The following is a 22076-nucleotide window of genomic DNA, read 5'->3' as shown; positions in this document are numbered from 1 at the left end:
GGCAGAATACAATGAAGAATTATCTCCAAAATAACATGTAAATCTGAGTCCACAATGTACCTCCAACTCCCTACGAAGGCACCAAAGTAAAATGTCAATCCCTGTTCCTTCTCCAGCCAACCCCATCCCAAGCACCCAGAGCCCTTTTTGCTTGGGGTTCACGGGCTGTCCTATCAAGGCTCTCAGAAGACAAACATCCCTCCAGACAATGTGAGGACAGGCTCTTAGCCTGCTCTGGTTGTCCTGGCAAGCAATGTGTCCTAGCCACCTAACTCCAAGGGGCTGAGCTCGGTGACGACCCAGGACTGTTTTGTTTGTTGTTTCGTTTTTGTGCTGTATTCCTCAGAATATTCTTCATTGCCACTCCCCTCCTCCCAACCCAGTTCCCTAGTGGTTCCCTCTGGGTTTATCATTAACCGAGCAGGCTCATGACTTTTGCCACAGCCTCGAAAATATGTCATCGGTAATGTCAAGACACGGAGAAGGCAATGGCACGCCACTCCAGTACTTTTGCCTGGCAAATCCCATGGACGGAGGACTGCAGTCCATGGGGTCGCTAGAGTCAGACATGACTAAGCGACTTCCCTTTCACTTTTCACTTTCATGCATTGGAGAAGGAAATGGCAACCCACTCCAGTGTTCTTGCCTGGAGAATCCCAGGGACGGGGGAGCCTGGTGGGCTGCCGTCTCAGGGGTCGCACAGAGTCGGACACGACTGAAGAGACTTAGGAGCAGTAGCAGCAGCAATGTCAAGGTAACTAGTGCTGCCTGTGTGCTTTCTTCAGTTTCCTGGAGAAATCAGATTCCCTCTTCCTGTTCATAAGCTCACCTCCCACTATTCATGCTTTTCAACTGCTTCCCTCATCAATTTGCTTTCTGATCAGTCAAATAGCATGTGCTGGGCAGAGTACAGTACTGACTATTTACTTTTCTGTTTAATCTGAAATCCCTTGTTGAAATTGGCAGCCACGTGTTTCCTCTTCTTTCTGCATCTCACTTTTTGTTATGTTCCCTGTCTGATAGCCATGAATTTTCCTCTGAGTTTGGAAGAAGAGAGCAACCATCAAGAAACAAAGAGTTGCTAATTAGCAAAGAAATGCAGATTACAATGAGATGTAATTTTTTGCCAGTCATGTTGGTAATAATGAAAAGATGATGATACCATGTCAGTGAGGGCATGGATGAGCTCTTACTCTGCAGGCAGAGTAGACAGTGCCAGTGAGGGGTGGCAGACAGGGAGGCCGGTTCTGAGGCCTGGGCAAGTTTTTAGCTTGTTCCTCTTGGGTGGCCTAGTGGTAATGAATCTGCCTGCAATGGAGGAGACACAGGAGATGCAGGTTCAATCCCTGGGCTGGGAGAATCCCCTGGAGGAGGAAATGGCAACCTTCTCCAGTATTCTTTTCAGGAAAATCCCATGGACAGAGGAGCCTGGCAGGCTACAGTCTGCAGGGTTGCAGGGAATCGGGCACAACTGAAAAAGTGAGCACACACACACACACCCCTTGTTGGATAGCCCTGTAGAGCATTTGTACAAACTTAAAATGGGTGTGCTTTTAGGCCCAGCAGTTTAACTTCTAGTAATCTGTCCTTAAGGACAAATGTACAAAGAGTATGTATAAAGATATTTATCAGTATCATTTGTAATAGTGAATTGGGTTATGATACATTCATTTAATGAAACATAATGTGGCGATTTTTTATATTAATGAAGAACCATATATTATATTGACCTAGGAACACTTCCAAACTCTATATCTTATTTTTTGTAACCAAAACATGCATTTACATGTATACAGTTATATGCATATATATATATAGTTGCTTACAAACAACTCTGGAAGGATAAACACTGAAGTTTCACAGTGTTATCTCTGGGTTCTAACATTGGAGTAATCTTTTTTATACTATATTTCCTAAACTTTTTGCCTTAGACAGACATGTATCAATCTATGATCAGACAAAATATTTAAAAGGGTATTTAAAAATATACATGGTAAAATAAAAGTGAAAGGTTCTCTAACACCTAACATTTTCCATAAGTTATCATCAAATCACTCAGCAAACATGTAATTGTAAAGATAAATGCCACTATTGAGCATTTATCTTGCCTTGAGCATTGCCTTGCACTTCTTATGTACATAGTCTAATAAAAATTCTGCAACAACTTCATGAGGCAGATTGCATTCAGCTAACAAGGAGAGAAGCAGGATTGGAATTTGAACCCTGTTGTGTCTGTCTCCAGAGCTTTTGTGACCTTGAGCTACAAAGATGTAAGGTGTACAGTGATGACTTAAACTTAAATCCTGCTTCTAGGAGTTTACAGGCCAAAACGCATGCAGTATTCTAGAATTAGCTAGGTTTTTCTATATTGTTTGTCTCAGAAACTAAGGTCTGTCTGGAACACTGGATTTTCTTCACTGTTGTTCATTCACTCTAGCTATGCCATCTAGTCTTATCTGGAAGATGTGCCGAGAGACAAGGAAAAGACTTAAGTGTTTCCCCTGGTAGGAAATGTGTCTTCCTTTCCATCCTAAGGAACTGGCTTCTGGAGTAAGACAGAGAACAGTGAAGTTAACATCCACCCACTGCTGTTGGCTCATTTTTGGTGTGTTAGAAGTATATTAACCAGTGCTTGTTTTCATATGAGACAGTTTATGTAGAAGTGACCACAGCTGATAAAACTCAAGAGTTCATGCCAATAATTAAATTCCTCACAGTTCAAGTAATCATAGGGCCACTAACCTATGAGGTATTTACTAAGAAACACAGGGACAGATCCTAATTATCCTTATTAGCCACCATTCAGGTCAAACGACTAGCTTTTCCAAAGGTCATTTCTTATTCTTCGTTGTTATCAGCTAAAGAGGAAAAGCGGAAATGTATGGGATTTTATTTTTTTTGTTTGATTCAGTCAGTATCACTGATTTCACAGACACATGTTCTCACATGGCTTCTGTTGACTGTGTCACATGACTAGAAGCTCAGATGGCTGGGGAGAAGGCCTGGGGCCCCCTCATGCCTGATCTCGTAAACTCACTCCTCAGAGTCTCCCTGGATGATGCCATCATGCTCATGGCTTCCCCAGGCACCTCCACGTTTGCTGAGCCTTGTTCTGCGGCTAAGCTGGGCTTTGAACCTCCAGAGCATCACGTTTCCTCAGTGAATTAGGAAAGCGAAGACTGCACACTGTTTGTTTCTAAAATGTTTGACTTTACTACTTATGTGTTTGCTTTCTTAGTGTTTTTTGTTTTTTTACTGAAAAGAACTTTATGACCTAAACTCACTTTCAAAAATATTCTGTGCAGGTAATAGTATATAGGTTAGTAATAACTTATTACATAGGTCCTGTTTTATCTGTCCATCCTGTTCCAGGGGAGGGTTCCTTCTGGTTCTGGCTTGGGTGCCTTCTTTCACTGCCCTGGTTCTGATTGTCTTCTGGGTCAGGGGAACTTCCCCTCTGTACCCACTCTGGCCATGCTTTCCGGTCAGAATCCTGATGCTGATCCATATGTTTGTTGTAAAGGCAACTTATCTGCTCAGTCCATAAGTGCCCCCAATCAGCCCTTTTTAAAATGCAGGGACTTCTGACCGTAGTTACACAACCTCAGGAGTGCCTGAAATAGGATTTTCATTGCTTTCGCTATTTCTATTCCTGTTTGCTATTGCTCAGTTCTATACAAAGGCATTTTTGAGGGTCTGACTTAAATCAGAAAATGCTCAGGCAATGACTTCTGCAAAATGACCCTAAAAAGTCTGGCTTCCTTAGAAGCACATAGAAAAGGCTGAGTCCTCAGCCCACAGCAGGGACATTAATCAGAACGAAGCACTTGGTGCCCGGATGGCAGGGCGGGGATTACAAAGACGAGTGAGTGACAGGTTCTGGCTTTAGAGGGCTTCAGTCATGGAAGGCAGTCAAGACCAGCACATGAATATCTATAAGATAAAAAGTGGTACCTGACACAAGAGAAGTGCTGAGGTAACTGGAGGAGCAGAAATTACTTTTGAGTGGGAAGCTCAGGGACAACTTTTAGCAGACCCGTGAATTAAGGCAAGATTTAGAAAAGCGAAGTTGGCCAGGGAGACTATTTCAGATAGAGGAGGGATCGATACAAGCAAAGCCACAGTCTGGGTTTCTTGTTTTATAGATTCATCTGTTTAGTCCAAGAGAAGTGATGTGACTTAACAAAAGATTTCTACCAAGTCAGATTTTTTTTTTTTTTTTAAACCCTAAGAGAACTGGCCTTCACCAATTCTGGCTCCCTGTAGGCTCTAAATAGCTTTATAATTCTCTGAATTTTTAGATTTAAAATCAGTTGAAAATGTAGAATATTAGTAGTGGGGAAACATTTAGATGCTGTGGTCAGTGCTTCCAGCACTTTTCATCCTCTCAGAAAAGGACAGTGGCGTCGGGCCTCTCCTGTCTTTATTTCTAGGGAGCAGGTTATTAACCAACAGCAGTTGTAAGCACCCTCCCTCATGCCTGGGACCACACGCTCCCGCAGCGGCACCCACAGGCCAGCTCCACGCTGGAGTAGCTGCTGGTTCTCTGGCTTGCAGCTCAGGGTGGCCAGGTTTAACAAATAAAAAAAAACCCAGGGAGTCCAGTTAAATGTGAATTTCATGTAAACCGCAAATAACCTTTCAGTATGTGTCTGATGCAATATTTGTAACCCTATTTCAGTTTTGTATGATCAGGATTCTTATTTTCATCTGCATAATTTCCATGAATACTTTTGCCTTGAAAACAACTAACTGATGTTTCCGTTTATATCTTTTTTAAAAATTACCATTAAACCCACCACCTCAAGGATTTTTAAAGATCCAGATCCAGGAGGATTTATAAAGAATAGTCTTGGGTGGATCTTATTGTCTTGAATTATCTACCGGGATCACAGTAGGCAGTTAGTAAATGCTCTGCTCTCTGAATCAGTGTAAGAATAAGATGTTAGCACATTCTCAGTTTTTATTCTTCATCGTCTTAGAATCTGTCCTTAAGCAGCAACATGTATATTTAAGCCTTCAATATAGTTTCCTCCTAGTATGTCTCACTCGGTAAAGAATTGAGAAACATCTTATACATGGTCAGTATTTTCCAAACAGTTCATTCACACCACCTGAATAGGAAAGGCCCAAGTAATTATATAATGTTTGAAAAAAAAAAAACCAAGATTATCTATTAACATGATCCTGAATTCACAACTCTTGGATCCTAGGCATCCTTATCCCAACTTCTAATAATGGCTGGCTGAGGAGAAATGATCTAAGCTTTGCAGATTAAATATCCCAGAGGGTCATTAATGGCTAATGCTCTCTCTTCTTATTTTATAAGAAATCAGATCTCTGAAATCACTCATGAGATATAATTCACTACAGATGATGTTCCTCCACTTCAGTACAAAGTGTTTCTGGTCCTGACACCACATTTTGAAGATATTAAAATGAAAACTAAAAGCATGGTCTACAGCTTGTGTTAATTATCCTTGGGTAGTTTATGGAAGCATTTGAGTTCTTCAGACATAGTTATCTAATATGATTAAAAAGGCCTGACTCCATCTCAGGGCTGTTTCTGTACTTTAGTGATTATTTTATTCTCCTCAAGTTTAAGTGCTCTGGGTCCTAATAGACCAAATGAATGAATATCAAAACCAGATAACAAAAAACGGGCAAGGCATGAATGGCCATTCCATTTATCGGACTACAGTTGACACATTGGATTCTTCTGGCCTAGACGGCTCTTTCCTCGGCAGTCCAAGTACTTGATTCTAAATTAGGACGTCTGGAGTGTGAAAGTATGAACATACCATTTCATTCTTCCCATTATTTAATGCTTTCTCAATGTGAAGGCTTTTTGTGAGTTGGATTCTGTGAGCTCCGGGGAATTCTTTTAAAAGAAGGAATGAGACCCTTCATCACATCACACAGGAATATTTGTATTTCTCTCCTGCCTTCCCCTGTAACCTTTCCACAGGAAAGGTTTGCGTATACATGGAGCTGGATATTTTTAAAGACTTCCTGAAACAAATGTTTGTTCTAATTACAGTTTTATATGGTTTATGCCACTTACAGAAAACCCACAGTGTGAAAATGTGCACTTATGGAAATAATAAATTACATGACGTCTAACACCTGGTCCCTGATAGCTTAGCTCAAAGAATGGATAAACAAATGCAGGAATAGCCACCAACTACTATAATCAGCACCATAAAATAAGTAATTAGATCATATCAACAAATCAAACCCGTCTGGAAGCAATGGAGGAACAGCTTTAGGATTTAACTGTGGATTTCACTTCAAGGGGGCTTTCCTGATAGCTCAGTTGGTAAAGAATCCACCTACAATGCTGGAGACCCCAGTTCGATTCCTGGATCAGGAAGATCTGCTGGAGAAGGGGTAGGCTACCCACTCCAGTATTCTGGCCTGGAGAATTCCATGGACTGCATAATCCATGGGGTCACAAAGAGTCAGACACGACTGAGAGACTTTGACTTCACTTCTTTTCAAGGACCTAATAACAAATAATGTATGTCTCTCTCCCATAACCTTATCCTCAAGGAAAGTAACTTGAAATGTTAGAAACTGTTTGTAATTTTATCTATTTTTTAAAAATTTTACTTTGAGAATTGTAGGAGTTTTATAATTTTTCATTTTACGACAATTCATATTCATTGGGGAAAAGTGATAATGGACAAAGATAAAAATGGGATCATTTGTAATTCCTCTATTCAAAGATAACAGCTGTTATCATTAAATGGTATAATTCAGATAATAAAAAAATATAACAACTGTTTATTATTTGGTTGTAATCCTCCAAATTTTTCAATGAATACATATGTATTCCAGTAAAAATGAGCTCATGCTTTTAAAACTGCTTTTTAACCTATGTTTTTCATTCACTTGTAATATCTCCTCATATCAGTATATATGCTCATCTTCAGCAGAGGTGCTGTCAGGCTCATGTATAGATTTAGGGGGATGAAAGTTATGTCCAACCTAGATAGCATATTAAAAAGCAGAGACATTACTTCGCCAACAAAGGTCCGTCTAGTCAAGGCTATGGTTTTTGCAGTGGACATGTATGGGTGTGAGAGTTGGACTGTGAAGAAGGCTGAGGGCCGAAGAATTGATGCTTTTGAACTGTGGTGTTGGAGAAGACTCTTGAGAGTCCCTTGGACTGCAAGGAGATCCAACCAGTCCATTCTGAAGGAGATCAGCCCTGGGATTTCTTTGGAAGAAATGATGCTAAAGCTGAAACTCCAGTATTTTGGCCACCTCATGTGAAGAGTTGATTTATTGGAAAAGACTCTGATGCTGGGAGGGATTGGGGGCAGGAGGAGAAGGGGACGACAGAGGATGAGATGGCTGGATGGCATCACTGACTCGATGGACCTGAGTTTGAGTGAACTCCGGGAGTTAGTGATTGACAGGGAGGCCTGGCGTGCTACGATTCATGGGGTCACAAAGAGTCGGACACGACTGAGCAACTGAACTGAACTGAACTGATAGACCCTTCACCCCAAAAAATATGAATAAAACTTTGTAGGGTTTGGGTGTATATGTTGTTTTTGTTTTTTTGGAAAAAATAGTGCATTGAAACTTTCATTGGATTTGCTTTAACTTTTAGTGATAGTTTAGAGAGAGATGACAGTTCTGCATCTTCTCACTCAGGATCATAATGACTCCCAGTGTGTTCTTTTCCTCTCTGATCCCTCTGTTAATTTGTATTTTTCTTTATATGGGTCCTGCATCATTGTTTTAACAATTTAATGGTCATGTCCTTTTGAAGTGAAGTGTTAGTCACTCGGTTGTGTCCAACTCTTTGTTGTGTTTGTTGCAACCCATGGACTATAACCTGCCAGGCTCCTCTGTCCATGGGAGTCTCCAGGCAAGAATACTGGGCTGGGGAGCCATGCCCTCCTCCAGGGCATCTTCCTGACCCATGGATCGAACCTAGGTCTTCCGGATTGCAGGCAGATTCTTTTCTGTCTGAGCCACCAGGGAAGTCCATTTCCTTTCAAGTATTTAATTTTTAAGGTTTCAGTATTCCTTATTGTGATTTTTTTTGTTTGCATCTAGAGTCTCCGTCTTTGTCTTAAAAACCTATCTTCAATGTAAATATAGAACTTGAGTTTGATTCAATTTACATAAATTTGTCCTCGATTTCCTATTACATGAACACATGTTTCCAAACAGCAATAAGCTATTTTCCATATGATAGGATAAATCAGATTTGTCATCAAATGGGGACGTACTCACAAGGATTGACTTTGTATTTTTACATAACAAAATCTTTTTCAACCTCTTTTAAAACTTTTGCAAGTTTTCTAATTTAAAAAATTGTAAAGTAATTAACCTCCAATTAAAATAAAGTAAATAAATAAAAAATAAATATTAAAAAACAAACTGTATATATATATATTTATGTTCTGCATTTTTACATGTAAACCAAGACTACTATAAATTTTTGCTAAAAGAACCAACTGAGAAATCTTTATTTCTACACATTAATGTTGTCTACAAACATAATTTCATAAAAGACAGAATTATTGAAAAAGAGTTCAAAGAATTGGAGCAAAGGATAGATAAAGCTTTCACTGCTCCTTCAAGTTAATGAACTGTCAGGGAAGTCTATAACCATGGAGACGAGCTATGTGAAAGTGTTAGTTGCTCAGTCGTGTCTGACTCTTTGTGACCTGGTGGACTGCAGCCCACCAGGCTCTTCTGCCCATGGAATTCTCCAGGCAAGAATACTGGAGTGGGTAGCCATTCTCCCTTCTCCAGGGGACCTTCCCAAGCCAGGTCTTCTGCATTGCAGGCGGGTTCTTTACCATCTGAGCTACCAGCGAGGAAATGAGCTATATAGCTGTCTATATAGCTTGTAGAGCCCAGTCCCCTCCAACTGGCCCTGGTCCTGCACATTCCTCACTCACCTTCTTCCATGGGTGCATTCTTGTCTTAACTATCTGAGATCTGTCTCTCTCTCCCCTCCCTCTCTCTCCACCTCATCCTCTCCTTTGCCTGCCTTTCCTGTCCTTGCTTCCCAGCCCCACCCCACCCCACTCTCAGCCCCTTCCCCTCCCCATCTCTGGCCTCTTCTCCTCCCTCTTGCTCCATGCGGCCCCCAGTATGCTTCTCAGAGGGGCTGTCCTGGCAGCTCCTCCATTTTAACACAGTCCGTCCTTGTCCCTGGTCTTTCCCCTGTCCGTGCCCTCAATGTCTGTCTCTCTACTACACTCTTCTCAAAGCTTCAACCCAGTTTAGCTTCTCTCTGCTAGCTCTTTCCATCTCCACCGTAATGAAACCTTTCCTGCCTGTTTCTCCTGTCATTACCCACTTCCCGAACAGTAACTTTCTTCACCTTTTTCTGCTGCCAGCTGTCCTGCTCCCTAACTGGCATCTCTGCCCCATTCTACCACCCCACTCTTCTCTTTCCTGTAGGTCAGTTTCTTAGTTATGATGGATTTGTGGAGACAGGTGTTCGTGTTTACATTAAACACAAATGCTTCCCTGATGGCTCAGACAGTAAAGAATCTGCCTGCAATGCAGGAGATCCTGTGTTCAATACCTGAGTCAGGAAAATCCCCTGGAGAAGGGAATGGACAACCCACTCCAATATTCTTGCCTGGAGATTCCCACAGACAGAGGAGCCTGGTGGGCTACAGGCCATGGGGTCACAAAGAGTCGGACATGGCTGAGCAACTAACACTTTCACCCTTTCACAGAAATAATGGAGCATTTGCCTACAGCGAGCAAAAGGTTCAAAAGATGTAGAATTTAAAGAGGCAGTTATTAATAGGTAGGGATTGATTAATTTGTATTAGTTTAATTTCTTATGTTTGTTCTAAACCAATGAAACTTTCTATGTCTACTGAAGTTAAAATGTTTAGTCATATCAACATATGTGTATGCCTTTAATGAATTGGATACATGAAAATGTAAGTTAAAAAAATTAATTTTTATAACTTATCAGAAGCCTTCATCATTGCATTTTAAGAGTTTTTAGGGCCTTTAAAGTTTTTCTAGTTTCTTTAAAAATTATTTTAAAATAATTTTTAAAATTCTATAAATTGAAGTACATGTCTGTGAATGTATTTTCCTATAAATAGGCTATATCTTCAGTGTTAGAGGGCTTCCCTCATAGCTCAGTTGGTAAAGAATCTGCCAACAATGCAGGATGGCTCAGCTGGTAAAGAATCTGCCTGCAATGCAGGAGACCTGGGTTCAATCCCTAGGTTGGGAAGATCCCCTGGAGAAGGGAAAGGCTACCCACTCCAGTATTCTGGCCTGGAGAATTCCATGGACTGTATAGTCCATGGGGTTGCAAAGAGTCGGACACGACTGAGCGACTTTCACTCTTCAGTGTTAGAGGCAGGTGAGTCTGGATTCTGATCTGGATGTTTTGCCTTTGCTATTTTGAAACACTGAAAGTATCCAGAGGTTAAGCAGCTCTGCATTTGAGGGGCTATATAACTGCTTTTGTGGAGGTAAAGGAAATGTGTGTTACTAAGAGAAATCTTGTTGGTAAACTCTGCATAGGAATTTCCTCTGTATCACCCAAACTAGGAACTTTCTGGCCCCCTGAAAGAAAGGGAAAGTGTTAGTCGCTCAGTTGTCTCTGACTCTTTGAGACCCATGGACTGTCACCCACCAGGCTCTTCTGTCCATGGGATTCTTTGGGCAAGAATACCGGAGTGGGTTACCATTCCCTTTTCCAGGGTATTGTCCCAACCAGGGGTTGAACTTGGGTCTGCTGCATTGCAGGCAGATTCTTTACCATCTGAGCCACCCGGGAAGTCCTTATCTGGCTCCCTAGTGTTATTAAAAAGAGCTCATTCCAACAAACTGGCTGACACGGAACTCAATTCCTTGCGCATGAGGGTCCATGTCTTTCACTTACTGGTGAGGGCTTGGTAAGTGTATAAATGTATATAATACTTGTCATAGACCAGAGAAGTCTAAAAGAAAAAAATCTTGAAGTAACCACCTTTAAGCCAATTGGGAATAGTTCATTCAGCAGACTCTAACAAAAAGCAAATGTGAAACTAATGACCCCAAAAAATATTTGTGTAGTTTCCTTTGGTTGTAGTCCTGTTGGCACAATCTCAGCCTTCAGTTTTTCATGTCCCGTGGATTGTAGTTAATCATAAATTGTGAATTTATTGTTCTTATCTGAACTTTCCTCTTATAAATTATGTGCTTTCCCAACACTGTATGTTTTAAAGGGTCATACCCATAAAAGAAGCTTGTCATGGTAGCAAAGTCAAAATAAGGCTTTCCTTCACCTTCCACCACTGGGTCTCAAGGACCCCCTCTGCAGCATCTTGTTCAAAATTATTTTCTTTGAAATGCAAGGCACCAAGTTTATCTGATCACATTGCCCTTGTTCTTTGCATTTTGCTTGTTTTTCAAAAGTCTGTAGGAAGGAAAGTTCTGAAATGAAAATACGAATTTAGTACATTATCAGTTCAGTTCAGTCGCTCAGTCGTGTCCAACTCTTTGCGACCCCATGAATTGCAGCACACCAGGCCTCCCTGTCAATCACCAACTCCCGGAGTTCACTCAAACTCATGTCCATCGAGTCGGTGATGCCATCCAGCCATCTCATCCTCTGTCGTCCCCTTCTCCTCCTGCCCCCAATCCCTCCCAGCATCAGTCTTTTCCAATGAGTCAACTCTTTGCATGAGGTGCCCAAAATACTGGAGTTTCAGCTTTAGCATCTTCCTTCCAATGAACACCCAGGACTGATCTCCTTCAGAATGGACTGGTTGGATCTCCTTGCAGTCCAAGGGACTCTCAAGAGTCTTCTCCAACACCACAGTTCAAAAGCATCAATGCTTCGGCTCTCAGCCTTCTTCACAGTCCAACTCTCACATCCATACATGACCACAGGAAAAACCATAGCCTTGACTAGATGGACCTTTGTTGGCAAAGTAATGTCTCTGCTTTTGAATATGCTATCTAGGTTGGTCATAACTTTCCTTCCAAGAAGTAAGCGTCTTTTAATTTCATGGCTGCAGTCACCATCTGCAGTGATTTTGAAGCCCCCAAAAATAAACTCTGACACTGTTTCCACTGTTTCCCATTATTTCCCATGAAGTGATGGGACCAGATGCCATGATCTTAGTTTTCTGAATGTTGAGGTTTAAGCCAACTTTTTCACCCTTCTCTTTCACTTTCATCATGAGGCTTTTTAGTTCTTCTTCACTTTCTGCCATAAGGGTGGTGTCATCTGCATACTGAGGTTATTGATATTTCTCCCAGCAATCTTGATTCCAGCTTGTGTTTCTTCCAGCCCAGCGTTTCACATGATGTACTCTGCATATAAGTTAAATAAGCAGGGTGACAATACACAGCCTTGACGTACTCTTTTTCCTATTTGGAACCAGGCTGTTGTATAGATTATAGATTATAGCTTATATGCAGTACGTTGCATATAATATGCTACTAATAGTATGCAAGTTACTTAATCTCTAAGAGTGCTCCTGTCTTCACCTGTGAAGGAGGGAAAATAATTTTTAGCTTTATGGTACAGATAGATAACAAAATACATGTAAGAGTGGCTGAAACGTAACGGATGTTCAATAAAAGTACTAATAAAGTAATTAGGGGAAGGCAGTTATAAAGAGAACCAGACTATGATAATCTCTTTAATTCTTTTCCCTCTTAAGTAAGAAATCATGTAAGGTCACTAGCACAGCAGCCAGGACGTGGCTGACCATCAAGGGATGCTGTTAATTTAATTTAATATCTTTCATTAATATCTTTCATTTAATATCTCAAGTTATTTCTTTGGATTCCAGAGCCAAAAAGATGTGTTTATATTCATAACTCAAAATTCAACGAGTTGCTGTGTTGTATGGCTTCCTAAGCATCGATGCACACAGGAATCCCAGGGAATGTTGTTTAAATGTTGATTCAGCGAGTGTGGCACGGGGCCTTGGAGTCTACATTTCTTCAAGTCTCCCAGGTGATGCCTAAGAAGTTGGCCTACTGTTCACACTGAAGAGCAAGGCGTTCGTGGGCCAGACAATAAATACCCTGTCTTTGTTCCTTGAATTGCATTGTTTCGTAGAGCTCAAACAGTCTAGAGATGATGTTGTTTTGCACATTTCACAGCTGAGAAATTTGTGACCCACAGAAGCTGATGAATTAGTTCATGGTTCAGATAATTCAGCATAATTGTTCAGCCACATTCTTTGTATACAGTGAGCAGTATTTTTAATTTTGTAACTATTCTCCCATTCTTCCTATGTAGTTATGTTCCTAGAAGTTGAGTTCTCCAGTTGCCTTTTATCTTTGTCATTATTTTCAGCTTTTTAAGAAAGATCTTTGCTCACGTTGAAACGTGACTATAGTTTGTCAGCAACCCCATTGCTTAACCCTGTCGGACACAACCTGTGCTCAACAGCACCATCTTTAGTGGCCGAATGACTGATGGGGGTCAGGCAGATTCTGATACATTTGGGCATAATTAGTCCCAGTTAGCTTCTGCAATCAGAACTCCTTAATAGCCCCCGAGAAAGAACTGCCTATTCTCTCAGAACCAGTGAGAAGCCAGCAGGGCCGTCAGCTCAGGGGCACCAGTCATCTCCATAATTCTGCCACAGAACAGCCCTAACCCACAAGCTGGGGTATTTTGTATCCCACTCACTCTTTCCAGCTCAGTATCCGAGGATAAGGTCCCAATGCCTTGCACTCCCTAACCTTGTTTTTCGCCATTAATTCCCTGGAATAAGACTGTGTCATAGGACACTTCTGCCATCCTTGTCCCCCAGTTACTCTCTGGGCCGCACTTCCCATAGCTGTCCTGGGGTTTAGAACCAGCCGGGGTTTCCAGTTCAGGTGTGCTCCTTGCTTATACCCATTCCTCTTTTCCCCCAACTTTCCCACAGCCAGTACCATAGAGACATGGTTTGTAATTCATTTTGAGATGCTAATGCTGAAAGGAACATGCTGAATTTTTTTTAACAAAGATTATTTTAGAATAATGAGAACATCATAATCGTGCACAATGGATAAACAATGAACTTCATTTAATAAACAGTTGAATGTAACATAATGATAAAAACACTGCAGAAGAGCAAGTTTCTCTTGGATCGCTAGTCTCTCTTTTCACAAGGAGATAATAAATGCTGTTGAGCCAAAGGCAACTGGGCAAAAGCCTCAGGTTTTTTTTCTTCCTTCTGTCTTTCCTTCCTTCCTTCTTGTCTCTTATCTTCTTGGTGGGTGTATTTCAGGCTACTTGCAGAATCCCTGTAAAGGGATTCATTATTAACCTATCATAGTATATCATGACTATTTTAATGCCAGTAATACCTCTTCACCATCATTTTAAATACTTGCCTAACAATTAAAATTTAAAAATTTAAAAATAAATAAATACTTGCCTAACAGTGTAAACAATTATGCCATAATTTATTTAATTTCCTAATATGGGGCATTCCGATTCTTTCCCTTTGCTGTTATAAAGCATGCCAGTCAGTGACCTTATTAAGATCTAAGCAAGTGCAGCTCAGTTATTTCCCTCTTGTCTATTCGACTATTTACCTTTTCAAAAAATTCTAGTTGGTATGGCATTGCCCTTTAGAAATACACTGCCCAGCATGATGTTTAAATAAATGTAGTAACTTTGCCATAGTATGGTAAGCGCAGTGTTTAAAACTTGAATTCTGAAGTCAGCCTCCCCGAGTTTGAATTCCAGCTCTGTGGTCTGCTGGCTGTATGACCTTGGGCAAGACATACAACTTCTCTGTCCTTCAGGTCTTTTACTTATGATATGAGGACAATAATAGTACTCAGCCCATCTAGTTGTTGTGCAGATTAAGGAAATGTTGTATTCAAAGGGCACAGACCAGTAGCTAGCATTTAGTGCTTGCCCAAGTAATACCAGCTATTGTTGACGATAATTAGCTGGCTTTCCCTTTCTATTCACACTACTAAACCTAAATTTCCACAAAAATATGGCTGCAGATAAAACTTTATTTTTGGCAAGAAATGTTGGGAGCAAAAACAGAAGTAGTCCAGTGGTCTTGAGGGGATAAAGCATGGATTAGAAATTATGGTCAATTCTTTGGTGTGGCCATGGGCTTCCTGGGTGGCTCAGTGGTAAAGAACCATACTGCCAATGCAGGAGACCTGAATTCGATTCCTGGGTCTGGAAGATCCCCTGGAGAAGGAAATGGCAATCCGCTCCAATATTCTTGCCTGGGAAATCCCATGGACAGAGGAGCCGGGTGGGCTACAGTCAATCTGGTCACAAAAGTGACAGACATGACTTAGCAACTAAGCAATGACAGCTTGTGATGTGGCCAGGAATCAAAATTTATAGCACAACAGAACTGCTGATCTAAGCTACAGGCTGTCAGCGCTGTCTCATCAACAGTCAGTTTGGTGGGAACAAGTATCATCACCAACATCCTCCAGTCACCTACCAGCCAGGCTTAGTGTTCAGGCACATAGATTATCTACCATCTTTCTTGTCTATATGAACTAGAACTGAATGGCATGCATTTAGTTTTACTTCTCCAATGGGATTCTTTTACTTCTTTTTGTCCTAGCGACAGAGAACAAGTAAAATTTCTTGTTTACAAAAGCTTATCCTAAAGAACAGACTTATCATGCTCACTTGACCTCTTGGGAAAGCTTTCTTGCAGACAGTTCTTCACTGGCCAACAGGGTTCTGGCAGCTGGGAGACCCCCACTGGGACCAGTGACTAGGTATGAACTTAGGAACTATTTTGGGAGATAGGAAAATGCAGGGAATTTGGGGTCAATCGTTCACTCTTAACTATGAGAGGAGTACATCAGAAACTTCTGAATAGGCATTTTTCTGCATTTTAATTGTTAGGCCAAGTCCTTGGCTGATAAGAAAATTAATTCAACAATGAATCATTTAATGGATGAAGGGAAGACCGGGCATGTTTTTCTTATCTGAAGAGGCTCTGTTGTGTCAAGTACTAAGGAAAAAAAAATTGCACGTCAAAAGGCCTGATCTTCATTCTTACTTTTATATCCAACTAATCAAGCCTCAGGGGGGTGAAGCAATCCAGTTCTTTCATGTCAGCAGAAGTTCTTCACCATTTCTTTGGATTCCTGGTCTTGCTTGTATCCTAAACTCTTATTGTGCAAGACAAGAGTCTTGATGTAACACCAAAGTCCAGTGAGACAGAGTGATCTGTGCGTTAACTCAGCTAATGAGCAGGTCTGTACAGTTTTACAGTGCTTTCTTGTGAGCTTGGAACCCACTTCAGCCCTGCTTAATGGAGTGTTTCCTAGAATATTTACTTCACAATCAGACTATACAGGAGAAATTATTTTTGAAAGAAAAAGCAAGGCAGAAGAATTGACTAGCCACTGCTGCTAAGTCGCTTCAGTCGTGTCCGACTCTGTGCGACCCCATAGACGGCAGCCCACCAGGCTCCCCGGTCCCTGGGATTCTCCAGGCAAGAACACTGGAGTGGGTTGCCATTTCCTTCTCCAATGCATGAAAGGGAAAAGTGAAAGTGAAGTCGCTCAGTCGTGCCCAACTCCTAGCGACCCCATGGACTGCAGCCCACCAGGCTCCTCCGTCCCTGGGATTCTCCAGGCAAGAACACTGGAGTGGGGTGCCATAGTCTAATATTGGCTGTCTGAAATTTTAGAGACAGTGGAAACCAAAAAACATTTCTACTCCAGAGGATAGTAAATTATATTTACTATTGTGGTAAATTCTAGAACTAATGATAATTTTCAAAGTTCCAGAATTTTTGCTAAGTATTCAGGGTCAATACAAATGGATACGCATTACTACTTTTTGAAACTTCATTAATTGGCAGTTGTGCATTCAGGCCTCCTCATGAGTGACAGAAGAAAGTAGCAATTATGAATATGTTGCCTCACTGTCTATCATGAGAGGCTCAGGACACACACTATGCAATATTATATAGCCATTAAAAATGAAATAGTTCTATTATATATGTACTGGCATGGAATATTATTTCTGATAAATTGTTTAGAAAAATAATGATATAGAACTCCATTCAGAGTGTGATCTCATTTTTGTATGAACAAACAAAATCTACAAATGCACATAAGGCTATAGGTAGCTTTTCATTAAGAACTAGAAGAATGTATTTCAGCTACTAACCGTGGATTCCCCAAAGTATTGAGAGTCAATAAAGATGAGAATGGTGGCAAGGGATGGAGAAGAGTGGAGTGTTTATTTTTTAATATATTCACACCTGTGTTGTTTGGAATTCTTTCCATAAATATCTATTTTTATCATATTTCACATAAAAACATTAACACATTTTGTATCAGAAACTAATGTCTCTATGTCTCTGACAGTTTGAAGCCTGCTACAAGGTAAGATTATGTCAGTCAGCAAATGGTACAAATAAGTACCCCTCCACCCAAAGATGCTCCTTAAAAATGACAGTGCAGATTGGGAAGCAACAGCTGTCATGTGTCACAGACTGTAGGAAGAAGTAAGAGCGACATCCAAAGCTGCTTGTTTTCGTTCAGCTGCAGAGTTGTGTCCGACTCTTTGTTGACCCCATGGACTGTGGCACACCAGAACTTGCTGTCCTTCACTGTCCCCCAGAGTTTGCTCAGACTCATGTCCATGGAGTCAGTGATGCTATCTAACCACCTCATCCTCTGCTATCTGAAGGAAATCATTACATCTTATTTGAGCAGGCCGGTAGTACTAGTGGAAAGGAGATGTGTTGTGTTCAAAATGATCCTGAAAGTGTGCAGATATTTTCAAAACAATGTGAGAAAGATAGACTGCCGCAGTATAATGATAGCATCACAGATAGTGATTGCCATTCTTACACCTTCCTTATCAAGAGTCTTATCTCAACACAGAAGGAATCATTCCATTGATTCTATACTGAGGCTGTAGATACAGGGACATGGAGAGGGAACACAAGGAAGAATAAGAGTCAAGAATTGCCCCATGATGTTCATAAACTAACGGAGGGGTGAAGATGCCATGCAGACCCTAGAATGCAGTGTGGACACTATAAACCACAAACTAAGCTTCCTGGCGTGGCCTGGATGTTCCCTCCAAAGGCAGATGTTTGTTTTCTATTTTTTATTTGGTTTAGAATAGGACTAACATGAAAAATCCTTGTAAGGAGAAGGGAAAGATCAGCATGAAGAGGTGCTAAGGAGGTAACTAATCAGGTAATCCTGTGAGGAGCCTGGGGAGAGGTTGGCCATGAGAAGGAGGAAGGATATTATCCAAAATCAGAAGGAAGAGGGCTGAGAGGTGAGACAGAGACACTGGCAGGTGGAGGAAAAGGTAGCTGAAGGAGCCCACTTGAAACAACTTTGACTTCTCAGTCTAGTGAGAAGCTGCATTATTGATGGAGGCTGGGGGCTGTGGAAGGATTTGGAAGAGCCACTGTGAATACGGTATGTTAACCAGGAGTAATTCAAAGGGTTTGGGGCACCACTCAGGTCCCAGGTCAGACTGAGCAGCATGAATTTTTAATGAAACTAATAAAAATTTTTTTTCATTACTTTAGCAGTGTTGCAGGCTAGAATGCATATCTTGTAGAAATCAAATGATTCTTGAATTGAAATCTGCATGTGAAAGTCCACTGGAAATTAGTCAAATAATTGGATCATTTCCAGATTTCACTTTGCCAATTTGTCTCTTCCTCATTAATGTTTATAGTCAAATCGGATACCTGTATTTTCATAAGGAAGTGAGAACAATATCCTGTAATTCAAATGTTAACTAACAAAGTAATGCCACTAGAATTTCTAAAGTTTCAAGCTTGTAGTTGATTCTCATACATTATGTATTTTTAGGCTGGAAAAACTAGTAACATCCTTTTTGGAAGACCAGGATCCAGAGAGTAAACTAGAGGTTGGCACTGATATGCGTAAAATTCATCACTGTTTCCATTATTTAAAGGTAAATTTAAACATTTCCACTAGTAGAAGCCATTGTCTGCTGTGTTTGAACTGCAATAAAGCTTTTCTAGTTGACCTGCTCTTGAAAGGTTGAGGAGCCAGCTTCCCATTTCCAGAACAGTATGATCTTTGAACCATTGAGATGGTTCAAACAGATGATCACTGAATTTCTTCAGAGGTTGTATCTTACTTTCCAATGGATAAGCTCAGACCTTGGACTTCTAAAGCTTTGGCCGGGAATCTCTCTACCTTCTACACAAAATCGTTTCGTGTTCAAAATCCACTTATTTTTGAGCTATGTCAAAAGAATTGTGTCCTTCATTTTTCTCCAGCAGCTTCTGTCTTAGGTTTTACTTTCATGATGACACAGTGTGAATATCATTAGCCTCTATGTCTGCCTGACTTGTAATTTAGCATACTTCATGAAGATAATAGACATTTGTGTGAGTCTGTTCTGGACTAGGCATAGAGAAGGCAAAGTTGAATAAGTAAGTCATGGAGGAGACAGATATGTAAAGAATAATTATAAGACATGACAACTGGTTTTTTTTTTTTTTTAAGTGTGAGTTAGTGGTATGAGGTTATAGAGAAAGCTGTTCAAGAGAAGACAAGTGTTTGAGCAGGATTTTCCCATGTTAGGGAAGGAAAGACAAGTTAAGGGGGAGGGGTATGATGAAGGAGGTAGGAGGAGGAAGACATGTTGCAGCAAAGGCAACCGCATTGCAAGGCGAGGCGTCAGAGGAGAACACCTAATGTGTGCAAGGCATTGGTAAAGGCGAAAAGAATCAGAGACACAAGACACTGGGAGTAGACGTGTGGGTGCTAAGCTCTTGTTTCATCTTACAGAAACTGCTGAATGACAAGAAGATCCACAGACAGAGCACAGCCCCCTCCGAAAACAAAGATCAAAACTGCCAAGAACCATTAAAAGAGGAAGAGTATAAAAAGCTACGTGATATTCTACAGCAGAGGGACAATGAAATCAGTATCCTTTCTGCAGAGATTAGAGACTCTTCTTCTATGGGGTTGGACCAGGAAACCCTTAGCTATCTTCCCCTAGCCACATCACCCAGCTCCCCACCCAGCTTCTAGCTCACGTTGTTTCTTTCCATTTAGAAGTAAAATGTCCCTTCACCAAACATGTTGTCGCCACTAGTAAAAGCCAGAGTTGCCATAAAAGAAAAAAAAAAATTACCTTGCTTTTAGCTAGATATCTCACCATTATGGGAGACATTTCAGTTTATTGAAAAGCATGGGTTTTCTTTCTCTCCACATTAAAAAATTTTTAATATATTTTTGACTACTCTACAGTGCTCTTCCTATTTTAGTCCTGACCCAGTGAGCTAGCTGGTTATCTTTAGCTAGCTGGCCGGACACCGGGCTGACCACAGCCTCACCATGGCCCAGAATTTGTGGCCTCTGTGTGTGGGTGAAACTCGAATGATGGCCGAGAAATGACAAATGGTATTTAGCTTATAAAGAGCAGAGATTGATTTAAATGTAACTTTTTTATTTAAAAGCCAGATCTACCACTTTGAGTTCCACTTACAAATGTTCCCAAATTTGGAAGTGAGTGTAGATGAGCGTTAAGGATAGAATTATTGGGGACTGAAAATTGTAACAGCACATGGGAACTGCCTCTCTTCCAGACGACGTGCATGCGTGCATGCTAAGTCGACTCTCTGTGACCCCATGGACTATAGCCCGCCAGGCTCTGCTGTCCCTGGAATTCTCCAGGCAAAAATACTGGAGTGGGTTGCCATTGTCCCCTCCAGGGAATCTTCCTGACCCAGGGATCAAGCCTGTGTCTCTTACATCTCCTGCATTGGCAATGGGGTTCTTTACCACTAGCGCCACCTGGACAGCCCACAGATGAGATGGTTACCTCTCAGTTCCGTTCAGTTCAGTCGCTCAGTCATGTCCGACTCTTTGCGACCCCATGAATCGCAGCACGCCAGGCCTCCCTGTCCATCACTAAAGAGCCCCTCATGGATGGTTAGATCTCAGGTATCCCCAGTATTTCTTCAGTATTGTTTCTTATTTTATCTTCCAAGCTTCTTGCAAAAGATTTGGCATTTTCATTACATTTGCAGGCTTTAAACATGCATGAGAAATTATTTCGGTCAGTTCTTTATGAACAAATATTTTTGTTCACTTCTCAAAAATTGCTAAAAGGTATTTTAGCTTTAGCTATTGTGCAAAATTCATAAAAAATAGCTTACATGAAGGAAATCCAGTAATAAAGAGGTAAAACCAAACCAAATAGGAGGTAGGCACTCTGCCTGATTAACTTCAGCCTCTAATTTTGGTTGAGTGTTAGCAGACCCCATGTGTCTGATTCAAGTGGGCTCGAGCCGCTTTATTATCGGGCCAGTAACAGTGAATCTAACTGTGAGCTGAACTCCCACGCAAGCCCGAGTCTCAGAGAGCTGCTGCAGTGTTGTCGCCTTGCATTCCTTTTCCTCTCTCCTGCCCCATCCATCCCCAGAGATGGTCCCAGCCGAGGCCTCAGTCCTGGCCCCAGCCCCAGTCTGAGCTCTGCTTCTTTTCCTGGCCTTGATCCTAGTTCAGGATCATCTCCCCTAAATACTCCTACCAACTCCTTAATCCCCTTCTGGGCTTATGAATGTCTGTGCATATGGGAGGGATGAAATGAGATATGACAGAGAGGGAACAGTCTAGGCTTGTTCGTATATGTTTACTTTACAAAGGGAGTGAGAGAGAGACATACATCATTTCTTCACTGGTAAATCCAGGTACCGCTGTCCACGCAGGGCTGTGCTAGATTCTTTCCCGACCGTGAACAACTCCAGCGGGGTCCTCGCCTTCTGAGACTCATATTTGCAAGGAGAATGTATAGGAGGCATGGTGAAAAGAGCACTGAACTTGGAAGTTCACACCCAGATGGATGCCCTAGCTCTTCATCCGTCATCTCCCACAACACCGCCTCTCACCAGCATCTCAGAGCTGAGCAGAGCTGGTAAGATGCCGCCTGGCTTGTGCTCCGGGCTCTGTAGAGTGCTGCACCGTGGAGGGTGTGACCCCACAGACAATGGGCAGACTCAGAAGAAGGAGGGAGAGCAGCTAAGACATACTCATCACAAAGCTGACATTTATCAAGGGCTAATGACCAAGAAAGGCTCCTGACGTTTCATATGTCTCACAGTCAGGTT

General features: G+C 41.4%; 1 protein-coding gene across 5 annotated transcripts in view; it reads left to right on the top strand.

The window, feature by feature from the left end:
- Positions 1–22076, top strand: part of KIF6 (kinesin family member 6) — a 422151-nt gene that overhangs the window by 203152 nt on the left and 196923 nt on the right. For all 5 annotated transcript variants that reach the window (XM_061398076.1, XM_061398073.1, XM_061398075.1 and 2 more), the window contains exons 11-12: positions 18799–18904; positions 19750–19888. In XM_061398076.1, the coding sequence (XP_061254060.1) occupies positions 18799–18904; positions 19750–19888 (245 nt within the window). The remainder of the gene's footprint in view (positions 1–18798; positions 18905–19749; positions 19889–22076) is intronic.

This window comes from Bos javanicus, chromosome 23 (assembly GCF_032452875.1).
Source record: "Bos javanicus breed banteng chromosome 23, ARS-OSU_banteng_1.0, whole genome shotgun sequence".
NCBI lineage: Eukaryota > Metazoa > Chordata > Mammalia > Artiodactyla > Bovidae > Bos > Bos javanicus.
Note: the sequence above shows the minus strand (reverse complement) of the source record. Positions and strands in the feature narration are given on the sequence as shown.